Raw genomic sequence first — 12878 nt, 5'->3', positions numbered from 1 at the left:
GACAAGTCGTGGCTTAAAGCTGACAGGCTCGGGGTGCCTGGGTGGCTCGGTCAGTTAAGCGTCAGACTCTTCATTTCTGACAGCGTAGAGCGTGCTAGCGATTCTTTCTTTCCCTCGCTCTCGGCCCCACCCCTGCTCAAGTGCTCTTTCTCACAAAACAAACACAAAAAAAAACCCCCCAAAAACCCTGATAAGCTCAGTCATTTGCTTCTACCAAGAAAGAAAAGGCATTATGACACTGTAGGGTAGGACTGGCTCCTCAAAGGGTGGTCAAGGCTCCTGTGGCAGGTGGGAAGTCCCATCAGGGAAGGAGGGGATCTGGACCCTGTTCTGTGATGTGCACATCACCAGTGGACACCAGGACCACTGGCCGGGCTTGCTGGGCCTTCTGTGCTCTGTGCCATGTCCTACTGGATGCTGAGGACAGTGAAGGAGACAAGAAGCTCATAGTCTGGTGGGGGAGGTAGATGATGACAACCCAGTGTTTTTGGTAGGGGGAGAAGGTGGCAGAGAAAGAAAAGGAGGGGTTGGGGCTGAGGGAAGTTTCCAGGCAAGTAATAACATGCAAGGGCTGGGGGCAAGGGTTTGACCCTTCTAGGAGTCAGAGGACTGATAGGGCGCAGGACAGGGATGAGATGGGTGGGTAAGATTGGGAAGGTCCCCAGAGACCAGCTTCTGGAGGCCCCTCGCATCCTGGGGAATCAGGCCACTAGAACTGGGCAGAGATCTGAGGTTGCTGCTGTTGTGTGGGTGTGAGATGATGTAGGAATAGCACAGGCCCTGGGGACCAAGAGGATGCAGGGGAGGAGGGACAGGGAGCAGCTGGGGTGACCTGGGTGAGTGGTGGAGGACACAACTGGGAGAATCCTAACACCCAAGAGTCACTGTGTCCCCACCTTGGAAGGCTTTGTTATTCCCATTTTAAGAGCATACTGAATGCCAGAGAAAGAAGTTACCTCTTCAAAGTCTCACGGGCAGGAGGCAGCAGAGCCAGGATCCAAGCTCAGGTTTGACTTCCAAGCCTTGAGGGGCGTCTGCTGAAATGTACTTGATGTGTGTCCGGATCTCTAGCTGAACCAGGAAGGAAATGCCTCAAGCCAGAACTCTTGCCAGCATGTCACCCAGGCGTGCAGCTGAGATCTATACAACCTCTCATGGGCCTGCAGCCACCAGGGAAGTCCTCGCCTCCGGTCCCACACCAGGTCCAACAAGACAACAGTCCTGGGCACACCGGGAGCCTTGCTGGCCAAGCACGGCCTCTTCATGCCGGCCACTCCTGCAAATCAGCTTCCAGCACGTTAGAAGATACTTCCTTACCACCCCACGTGGCTCCAGTTCTGCTGGCTGGTGGCCCCTGGAGGCAATGACCGTGCACTATCTGTGCACCTTGCCAAACAGCCACCACCTTCTTGTACCTTCCTCCATCTTGTCAGAAAACCTCATTTGCGTGGGACAGACCGAACCTGAGCTACGGCAGGACCTCCAGGGGAGGGGGAGGTGTTCTCGCAAGTCCCAGGGGCAGAGGGATTTTCTGCAGGCCAGGGTGAGCTGTAGACACTGGCGGCCGTGGTGTCCCTGCCGGGGGCTCCTGGGTCTGTTGACCTCTAGCACGGTCAAGCCCAGGGGGGCATGGTAGGAGTCCCTGGAAGTCAGGGGCCTGATTCCATCTCTGCCCACTAAATCCCTCTTTCTGACCTCAGACCAAACCCCTGCTTGGCACAAGTTACTGACCTCTCAGGATCGTACACAAAGGACACTGCTGTTCACAAGGCAGAGCGCCCCTCATGAAGGGGTGCAGGAGAAGGGACAGGCACAGTGGCCAATTCTGCAGGCAGCTCATGTGACCACGAAGTCTGTTTCCCTGCTGCCATCTCCACCACCCAGGGTGGTAAAGACGGGATGAGGTGATGCCTGGCAGTCACGTGGGTGCTGGGACACTTCCTTCCAGCACTCAAATCCTGAGACTGTTACCAGCAGGGGCACCTGGAGGGCAGGGTGGGGAGGCGCAGAGCTGCTGTCGGCCTGCTGAGGGCAGCAGACGGCACCCTGGCCACTCCAACTTAAGGTCCGCCATGGTCAGGTAAAGGGAGGGGAGGAGCTGGCTCTGTCCTGAGGTCTCTCCTAGCTCGGAGGCCCAGGGACAAGTCCCCACACACTGCTGGATGCTGCCTGAACCTTGCAGGGCAGACTGGCCTGACAGCAACACCATGCCCTGTTGGGTGAAAAGGGCCCAAGCACGGGGGCCCAAAAATGGATCACAGAACAAACGTTACGATAATGTCAAGTTTAATCTGCCAAATATACAAGTTGGACTTGTGGAGCATGTTCTGCCTGGGTGCTGCACAGTAAACAGAGGTTTCTTGAAATGATCAATGGGCAAGGTTAAGAATGGGCCCTGGCTCTGGCCAGAAGGGTGGGAATGGGGCGGGGAAGGGCGAAGGGGACTGGCTGGGGACAAGCCATGACCCTCAGGGATCCAGGGACACGGGCTCCTGGACGACAGCCCCTCTGAGCGAGCACCCAGGCAACACAGACTGGGGCTGGTTGTTGCAAACTCAGCAGCAGCTGCCCCTCTGCACAACCAGCCCCTACTGTGCAATCTACGGGATAAACGGAAGCTCTTCTTACCCCACCTCCCAGGCTCCCCCAACAAGAGTTCTGAATTCTAAAAACAGCAAAGACATTCCAATGGTTACATATGAAATGCTGTCCCGCATCTTTCTGTCTCAAAGATGGCAGCTGCCCCTTCCCCCAGCACCCTCCCACCATCCCCCCCCCCAAAACGATTTCTGTGCCAAGATGAAAAGGAGGCCCCAGGCCAGGGTGGGGGCTCCTTGCCGTGAGGGGCTGCTGCAGCGGCGCCAGGGCAGGGCGGGCGAGACGCGGCAGAGGTCCTGGCAGAGCGGCCCAGGTCCCCGGTGCCTCCTCCCACAGGCCGTGCTACTTATTCAGGGACAGCGACTGCACTCGCTTTCCCGACAAGGTCGCGTCGTCTTTTGCTGAGGGCAGGAAGGGAAGGGTTGGTGTTAACACGAGACCCCCTCCCTGCGCACACCCCCACGCACCCCAGAAGCACTGCCCTGGAGGGCCGAGGGACCTCAGAACACATTCTGGGCAACAGACTCAGCTGGCAGAGGGGGAACAGACCAGGAAGGATTCCCGCAGGAGCCACTGTCCAGACATTCTTGCCAAGTTTGGGTGGCTGCCCCTGACACAGGGCCCCCAACACTCAAGCTACCAGCAAAGAGAAACTTCTTACCCCACCCAGAGGCAGAACCCCGTAATTACAGCCTCTTTTGTGGGGGCCGAAACCTCCAGTCAGCAACACCTGAAGTTCCTCCCCTGTCTGGGCTTTGTGAAGCAAGAGCAGGGAGCCGGGACAGCAGGCTACCTCCAGTGTGGTGACAACCCTGGGGCAACTTATTTCCAGATCTAGGCCTCAGTTTCCCCATGATCTGGTGAGGAGGCAGGACAGCATGCTGGTCCCTAAGGGCTCTTGTGGCCCCACATGAGACCAGGTCCTGAGTCAAATGCTCCTGTAAACCAGACCAACTCCCCATAGCTATCCTGGCCTAGGAAAAGGCTCCACCTCTGACCCCATTGGGAGGGAGGGCATGAGGGAAGAGGGACAGTTGGGCCAGATTTCACCTGGGTCTGGACCGTGAAGTCTGGTCCAGCCCAGCCCTGCCGCACACTCTCAAGCCCCTCAGATGGACGGTGGTTCTCCGAGGTAGCTTTCCCAGCCACACAAGGCACCGGATAATTTAGTGGAACCTTCCAGCCTTGAAGGTCTGCCCTAGGTACATCCCTGCGGCTTCCCTCAGATGCTGTAGACAGTGCTCTGCTTAGATCCAAACCCTCATCTGACTTCCAGCTGCTGCTGAGCCCTCCCAACACCCCAGAAGGTTGGGGCAGAAACGCCCACCTCCACTGATGAGAAAGTAAGTGCATTTACACACAGGCTGGCCCTCCACCCAACAACCCAACCCCATCCCATTTCACAAGGACACTGAAGCACAGGGTTTAGGGGCTTTCCCAGAAACCGTCAGGCAGTCACACCGACAGCTCAGGACTTACCTTTCCTCTCCTCTTCTTTCTTCCTGGCAGCCTCTTCCCGCTGTTTCCGAATGATTGCCAGCCGGGCAAGGTCAGCTTTGGCTTGCTCTGTCTTCCCAGCTAAATGCATTTTCATGTAACGCTCTTTTGCTTTCTGCTTCTCGATTTCTTCTCTGTTTGGATAAAATGGTGTCATAAAGGACATCTTCCCCATGAGCTAGATGTGGGAGCCAGAATAAAAGCCAAGTACTTGGGCCCAGAGACCAAGTGGAGGAGGGTGCCCTTGCTCTGTGTGCCCCCTCCCTGATGGACACTCACCAAACAAACAAGCAAAGGGACAGGCCTGGACTTCTCAGCGGGCTGGAGGAAGTTCAAGCAGTGTACCAGCTTCCCCAGACACGTAACATAGGATGGGGGTGAACTCAGCACACTGTGAACAATGTCTGCATTGGCCGGCGGGGGGATGCTGACTAGGGTCTGGTGTCCCCGGTAAGAAGGGGGAGCAAAACCAGTGGACTGTGTATCAAGAGATGAGCAAGAGGAGGAAGACACTGGGAACCACATTCTACGAGGGGTAGAGAAGGGAGTGGCCACAGATGGGAACCACACCCACCCAATCTCAGGTCCACAGGACATGGCACATTCTCAATTAGAGCAGCTCAGATGTGTAAGAGGCTGCCTTCAAAGTGGTGAGCCCCCACCAAGGAGGGTGTGGGCCTAAGAGCTCTACTCCCACAGGACAAAGGTGTCAGTCACCAACCCACTAGGTAGAGAGGTGATGGTCACTCCCTCTCATTAAGTCTTCCCTCTGAGATCCTCCTCCCAGGCCTGAGATTCTGGAGTGAAGCGTGCACTTTCCACTGAGATATTAGATTGTCCCACTTATACCAGAATCCTGGACGAGCCAAGTATTGGAGGAGGGGACAGGGAAGCCCTAACAGGAGCATGGGAAAGGGACTTGGCCTCCCAGAGGCCCTGACAGCACACCGCGCTGGGTGATAAGAAACAAGGCATGGGGCCTGGCCAGAGGGGAGGAGAGCCAGCCACCAAAAGTCAGCTGAGCAGACGTTTCGCCCAGGAGACTCTCAGTAAGACACGTGCAATAGAGAGGAGACTGGAACACCTGTCAGCCCAGCAGATCCTACCCTGGGAGGCAGGTGCAGGGTCAGGAGCCTCTGAGCTAGCAGCAGAGATCCAAACCAGGGTTGGGGGGTGGGGAGGGGGGTTCCCTGGAGACATCTGGAACAATGAGCAAGACTACCAGAAGCTCTGCAAGGTCCTCTGGGTGAAGGCTCGGGGCCAGGCAGGATGCCGGCCTTCATAGCTTTCACTCTGCAGCCTCAAAGGGTGGGGGTAACAACAAGATCCTCCTCTTACTGGTGAGAAGGAAGCTACTGGAGGAGTAGAATCCTTAGCAGCCTCTCATCACACCCCGAACTTGTGAGCCTTTTCATAAAACCCTCAGCCGTCATGGGGTTAGCACAGGAAGGCGGATTTAAATCTCAGCAGCCCAGGAAGGGAAAAACAAAACAAAACAAACAGGACAGCTTTCCCTAGTGGCCTTCAACCTCTTATAAGGTCCCTGCTGTCAGCTGGTGGCCACTGAAAGTCCAGGCACTACCTGTCAAGGAATGGCCATGTGCAGGGCACTTCAGCACTCAACTGAGACCCTCATATAATCGCAAAGAGAAGGCTGTCTGCAGCTCCGTTTCCACCTGGGACTTAGGGAGCACTGGGGCAGCCAGCAGACCTCTCTGTACTGTGCTCTCTGCACCGTGAACCTCTGGGTTCTCCCAACCCCCACGGCAATGACATCAAAGAATGCAGGCCAAGAATGGTCAGACTGGGCTGGGTAAGGAACTGTCCCCAGCGTGGGGTGCTGTGGAGGAAGAGACTGTACCATAACCCTCCATTTCCTTGGGCATTACTTCAAGTGTGACGCTCAGGTCTAAAACTGTTGTTCTATTTTCCCTGTTGTGTTCCTACTGGTGAAAAATTATTTCTGTTTGGTGTTTCTGGAAAAGCTTCTATAGAGCCTTTGAGGAATGAGATAAACAAAAAAAACACATACTGTAGCTAGAGCCCTCACCCAGTTGCTGGGAACCCCAGGGCCCAGGAGGCAAGGGTAGGGAACTGGGTGCCTCAGCCACTCCTCCCACCCCACCACGAAGGTCAGCCCCCTGCCCACATGCCCAGGTCACAAGGCCCAGTAGCAGAGGTTACCGTTCTCTCCTTGAAAGCTCCTTGGGCCCATCCAGGTCCAGTTGTGTGACCTTTTTGGTTGTCTGTGCCACCCTGTTAGGGTTCTCAATGTCGATGAGCCCTTCCACGCCTTTGCGCTTTTGCTAAGGTAAGACAAGAAGCTGGCTGTTGGAAAAGTCCATCCAGCAGAGCCCCTGAGGGCCATGCCCACCATCTCCCAACAGCCCCCCTGGGCAGGGACAAACTTCTGCTCCACCCCCGGACAACATGATGCTCGGCCCAAGCCTCACAGTGGGAACAGCACCTCGGGGTGTCTTCACCAGCCCAGGAGGTACAAGGACAGCAAGTGCACGTGACTGGAGCCCAACCTATGCCAAGTCCCAGCAACCGGAGGTTATTGTCTCAGATTCACAGGTGACAGAACAGAGGCACAGGACTAAACAACTTGCCCAAGGCCAACCAGGAAGCAGACCGATGAGCTGAGAACCCAAGCCCAACTCACAAGCTCTCAACACAGAGCACTACGCCCCTACTTCAGGCTCAGCCTCTGGAAGCTCACGTCTGACTGCAACAACCACTGCTGGGTCCCCAGGGCAGGCCACACTAAGGATGTTCTCAGGACCAATTCCAATTCCTACCCATCTCAGCTCATGGGAGGGAAATGTGACATGAGAAGGAGCCATGGGATCGCAGTCTACGGGTTTAGGGAGTCTGCACCTCCCACCTCCCACCTCCCCTGGGAGATGTTCAACAGGAGCACGAGTCCCCAGTATAGCAGGCTGGGCCCAAGTCTCAGGTGCTGTTGACCACAGCTTTTCTCTTTAAGTGACCAGGGAAACAGGTTCCAAATACCAGCCAATCTGATGCAGAGCTCCAGACAACAACAGCCATTTGAGCTACCTGTAAACACATCCACTTGTATGTTCATGTCACAAGCGAATGTGCCTAAATGGAACTCGAGACTCACCCCTTGCCTACCCTGCTCCTTCCGACCATCCTTATGCCATAGCCTCATGCCTCCTTCCCTCAGTCCCTGGACCCACCCTTCAGCAAACCCAAAAACACAGCGTGAACCTGCCCCCTCTCCCCCATTGGCCCAGCCACAATCTCTTGTCTGGTGACCTGCTGCCATTTCCCTGCTTACATCCTCCACAATTTACTCTTTGCAGAGAAGCCACAACCACCTTTTAAAAGCAAACCTGGTCATCACTCTCCGCCACTTCAAGGCCTCCACCAGCTGCCCACTACCCGCAACAGTGAAACTCAAACCCTTCAACTGCCACTCGGGAGCTGCCCTGGCCAACCTCTCCTCCCGCATCCCTAGCCACTCTACCCCTTACCCACCTAGGCACATGCCCACCAGCCTCCTGCTGTCCTGTCCGACCCCGGAGCCCCTGCACTTGCCAATCCGGCCACCCTGACGGCTCTGCACGTTGGTTTTTCACACACCGGGCTCCAGCCTGTTTTTCAGATCTCAGTTTAAAAGTCACCCTCCTCACCACACACTGCTTCAAGTACCCATGATCAGTCCATCTTACTCATAATACTTGCTGCTACTTGAAATCATAACATTTGTTCACATCCTCATTGTCTGTACCTTGCTATTAAAACATAACCCCTTAAGATTGAAGACTCTGTCTGCATCCACCATTGGGAATGGTGACCAACAAGCACTTAATAGATGTTTGTTGAATGAATGAGTCCAAGTCCCAGGCCTCCACCAAACTCAGCACCTGGTAATCATCTTCTTCATCTTCACTCTCATCTGAGTCTAGGGATTTCTTCTCCTTTTTGGGGTCCCCCGCAGCCCCATCTCCACCTTCTTCTCCTTGTTCCTCTTCTTCCTGTTTCAGAAATGGACAACCTGCAAAATCAAAAATGCACAAACCCCCTAGACTGTGAACCCTGCTCCCACCACCTCCAGACTGTGGACCCCGAGGAATTAAACCCCCACAAGGCTGGGACCAAGTATGACAAGGGTCCTACTCTGTAACCCCGGCCCCTGGTAGGGGACCTGGGTCAGAGGCAGCCTATATATTTGGCTCCACAGCCTGGAAGCCATTCCCACACTCCAGCCTGGTGAGAAGTTCATCTCCCAGGGTCAGAAGGACTCGGCTGTGGGGCGGGGAACCTCAGTCCCGCTCAGCCCCCCTCCTGCTTCCCCAGCTGCCACATGCAGCTGTCAAACTGTACTGTTTTCCTGGGCAAGTCCTCCCGTGTCCCACTCCCACGGTGGAAATGGAGGGCCAGTCACTCGAGCCTGCCTCTACAGATGCCCTGCTGTGCTGACTTCCCGGGACAACATGCCACTTCCCTCCACCTTTCTTGCTTCCCCACCAAAAACATTCCTAACAAAGCCAGTACATCCTTCCCCCTACCACTTGCCCACATACTCTCCAAGGTCCCACTTAGCTGGCAGCTCCTCCATCCAGCCCTCTGCCCCCTCCTCCATTCAAATGCAGCCCCTCCCTTCTAGGGGCTCCCAGGCCCTTCACAGCGGTGTCACCCATCCAGCCTGACTGTGCTCTTTTCGGCCCTTATTCAGGCGAGGATCTAATGGTGTGGTCAGGGATGTGGACATTGATGAGGATAGAAATATTCCACTTCCTGACAGTAGGCTGGAAAAAACACCGCAGGAACAGAGTGGAGGGAACTGCTAAGCTTGGACCAGAGGGGGCAGGGTGAAGAGCATCAGTGAGAATCATAGAGGAGATGACTCTGAGCAAGGTCTGGAGGAACAAAGGGTGCTCTGCCTGCTGAGGGTGAGGGGAGGCAGGGCACTACGTTGTGCTGGGTGTGGCATGGCTATAGCAGACAGATGGGGAGTGCGGGAAGTTTGAGCTATGGATGGGCAGGGCCTGGCAAAACGACAGCTCCCAGAAAGCAGGACACAGGACCAAGAAGAGACACCCACTAAGGCGACCATCGCTAAAAGAACAAAGTTCTAATTGATTCAATCAGAAGATACCTCTCCTCTTCACTGTCGCTGGTTGTTCAGGGACACCTTCCTGCTGCCCGTGCCCGCCCCCACCTCAGGTGCTGGCTTCTGCCTAGGAATTGGTGGTCCCTGCCTGGCCTCTCTGGATGACAAAGAGGCAGGGCACCGCCCTGGGCCACTGCAGTGGCTGGCACAGGCACGTACTCACCCTGGCCTTCTGCTTCTCAGCCTGGAGCTGCGCGTCGATCTCCTCAGGGCTTGTGTACTGCCGTGCCCGGCCTTTGTGGCCTCCCTTTCTCCCTGCACGAGGATCGGCAGCTTAGGAGGTGGGAGGTAATCAGCTTCCCTGATTGCCCTGAGCCCCAAAGGGCTGCGTCCTGCTTGAGGTGCTGTCATCAGAGGCTGCAGAGACCTCCCCTACCCCTCACCAAGCACCACCCAAACCTATTCTCCTCCCTTCACATATCCAAAGGGACAAAAGAGGCAACATGCGACCACCTGATGCAGCACCAAACTACGTGCTAGACATAGGTTCCTACAGATAAGACCTGAGAGGAGGATGTGGGAGAGGGCACACTGCATGTAATAACTGGCTAAGTCCCATGGTGCCTTAGAATCCAAACTCAGGTCAAAATGCAGTAAGAACATTTAACACTACAGTCCTTTTCACTTGCAAAAGTTCTGGCACAACCATAGACCCTCTTGAGCCAGGACAATGGACTGACCCCTGCTCTGCTGGTTCTGGAGGATGCTGAGGTAGTTGTGGCCTGAATCTAGCCCCACCTTTGAGCCCATATGTGGAGAATCATGGCTGATCCCATTCTAAAGACAAGACACTAAAGATTGAAACCGAATGATGAAGAGCACGAATGCTGGAGTCTGACCCTCAGGCTCAAATCTCAGCTCTACCACTTACAAGCTTTGGGAGGGTACCTGACCTCTCAGTCTCAGTGTCTTCAGCTGTGTCCCTACCTCCTGGAGTTGTCATGGGAATGAATTTGTTAACACATGTAAAACTGTTGGAACAGTGCCTGAGATCGGATTAAGCACTACAAAAACGTATGCTATGTTTGCTAATTTTCTAATAAGGTATTTTGGCAGGAGATAAAAAACAAAGCCACTGACCACATTAGTGATTCCCTATAAAAGTCAGGGAATATGGGACACCTGGGTGGCTCAGTCGGTTAAGCGTCCGACTCGGTTTCGGCTCAGGTCGTGATCTCATGGATTGTGGGCTCAAGCCCCACATTGGGCTCTGTGCTGACATGGCAGAGCCTGCCTGGGATTCTCTCTTTCCCTCTGTCCCTTCCCCTATTGTGCTATTTCAAAATAAATAAACATTAAAAAAAAAAAAAAAAAAGGTCAGGGGATGTAATGAAACACTTTTTGTTCATCTGAGCATTATACTATAAGGAAAAAACCCTAAACCTATTGGAAACTTTCTTGCATGCGGAGTAAGAAACATAGCTGGCAAAGTTAAAGTTGAAAATAAAGCTGACTCCCTTCTAACAGTTAAAAGTGTGATTAGCAATTAAAGTTCATCTAAGAGTTATCAGTCTGAGCCTCTTGAGCTAGGACAATAGACTGACCCCTGCCCTGCTGGTCCTGGAAGACGCTGGGGTGGTTGTGGCCTCAATCCATCCCCACCTCTTCTGGAAGCTTCGGCCCAGCTGATTTCTAGTGAGTCTGAGTGCAGAGAATCTGTAATTAGACAGCCACAGCTTCTCTGGACTCAAGAGACAGTAGCAGAGATACCAACCTCCTCTTATTTCCTAGACAGCAGCTGCAAAGCCATAATTGGGCTGCTACAGATCACACCACCCATTTTTAATGACTACCTGGGTTCCCGGGGGGTGTCTCAGTCTACGCTCATCCAAGTCCTATTGTGAGAGATCAAGCTTGCCAGTTAAAAAAAAAAACCCAACAAGCTTTCCAGGCCTCTCAATATTCCAGGCAGTAATAACAACTCAAAACTGGCTACTACACGCTGTCATTCCGCACACTTGGCTAGGGGATATGGACCTTAGTTCAGACTACAATAACTTTTACCAGCATGCCTTTGAAAATGCTTTACAGTTACTAATGGAAACGAGTTCATTCTTTTCTCTTGGATAATTTTATACTTAAAAAAAAATATTGTTTTCTTTTGCTTTTCAAGCAAATAAACCCAAGCAAAATAGGTAAATCTTATCTGCTCATAAAGCTTTTCACAAGCCAAAGGCCAAGTCATTTAACCAAGAATTCATATTTAGGATTCTGTAACCTCCAACTTTGACTCAAACTATCTATGAAGTAGGACACTTAGGACCAGAATTCTGGAACCAGAAGGGTTCAGATGGCACCCTCATTTTGCACAACAGGAGGCTGTGGAAAATGGAAGACACCTGGCTCTTCCTACCAGGCTAAATCAACAGAGAGGTAGGTTTAAATGGATTCGATTCTGTAAGACCCAATATCTCTGCAAGCAGAGAGTCAGGAAGTCATTTAGGTTTGAAAAAGCTCCAAGTAGATTTCCTGTGGGCTAAAGCATCTTAACCAACATGACACTTGAGCTACCACTATTAACCGAACATCTGTTCTGGGCCAGAAGTTAGCCAGGCACTTTGAGTGCTCCATTATTTTATGACCTCTATCTCCAGCTCTCCAAGCTAAGGGTTATCAGCCAGGTGTTCCAGATGACAAAAATGGGCAGGAATTAAATAATTTGTTTCAGGCCACAGAGTTGGGCAGTGACACAGCTAGACTTGAAATCAAGAACTACGGACTCTTAGGGGAAAGAGAAAGGACTGTCTACGATGCACTGGGAAGCCACGCATCTTCTATCCTCTTGGCCAAGAAATTGACGAAACCGTATAAATAATGCTTAGCGAGCGCCTGACTGCCTGGAGCTGTGCTGCGCACTCCACGTGGATCACCTGGTGGTGTTAAGCCTCACATCGCTACTATGAGGTAGGTACAATCAAAAGCCCCTTGCAATGAGAAAACTGAGACACAGGGAGGTTAAGCGACTGGCTCAGAGACACACATAGAGCCGCTGCCGAATAGGGACATTCAAAGCCAGTCAGCCAGCCAGCCTCGAGAGCATCAAGTTAGGTCTCATTAGGCAGGCCTCGCTCGCCCGGAGCTCGAGAGGCCCCACGTTTTACGCGCAAAGCAGACGGGCTCGGCACAGGCGCGGGACACGGTGACTCAGTCCCCGCGAGCCTGGAAGAGGGAGTAAACTCCAGGTCCCTCAGGCCAAGAGAAGCGCGCCCCAGATCAGGCCTTCGGCGTCGGCGAGGAGCCGGAGCCTTGGGTCTCCTCAGACCCCCGAAGGAGTGGCTCGTAGCCACTCCGCTCCTCAGTTTCTCCATCGGGACAATTGGGCGCCCAGGCCCAGGCCTGGCCCTCAGCCGGCGCGGACGTCCTCCCTCGGCGCCGCTCTCCGAGACACCCGCGGGCAGAATGAACAGCGGGAGCCGGACTCGGGCAGCCCCTCGAGGCCCGCAGGCCACGCGCGCTTGGCCCTCACCTCCTTTAGGCATCGCGGATCCGGCGGCTGCGGCAGCGGCGGCGGCGCCTCGAACTGACACCGGAACCGGAAATATCTCGAGCTCAACTTCTTCCGCCCGGCCCAGTACCCTCAGCGCGCCGCCGCCGCCGCCGCCTCCTCGAGGACCGGGGACTTAAAGGAGGCCGGAGC

At 54.1% G+C, this 12878-nt stretch overlaps 1 protein-coding gene across 1 annotated transcript; it reads right to left on the bottom strand.

Annotated features, from left to right (window-relative positions):
* Positions 1–2269: 2269 nt before the first annotated feature.
* Positions 2270–12858, bottom strand: PDAP1 (PDGFA associated protein 1). Its single transcript, XM_027042198.2, has 6 exons — positions 12708–12858; positions 9405–9496; positions 7992–8102; positions 6280–6401; positions 4078–4229; positions 2270–2999 (listed from the first exon to the last, which is right to left on the bottom strand). The coding sequence occupies exons 1-6, from the start codon at positions 12718–12720 to the stop codon at positions 2941–2943; spliced, it is 549 nt and encodes a 182-aa protein (XP_026897999.1). The 5' UTR covers positions 12721–12858; the 3' UTR covers positions 2270–2940.
* Positions 12859–12878: the final 20 nt, after the last annotated feature.

The sequence above is a fragment of the Acinonyx jubatus genome, chromosome E3 (assembly GCF_027475565.1).
Source record: "Acinonyx jubatus isolate Ajub_Pintada_27869175 chromosome E3, VMU_Ajub_asm_v1.0, whole genome shotgun sequence".
NCBI classification, from domain to species: Eukaryota; Metazoa; Chordata; class Mammalia; order Carnivora; family Felidae; genus Acinonyx; species Acinonyx jubatus.
The sequence above is the reverse complement of the archived record's forward strand: the minus strand, read 5'-3'. Positions and strand labels throughout refer to the sequence as shown.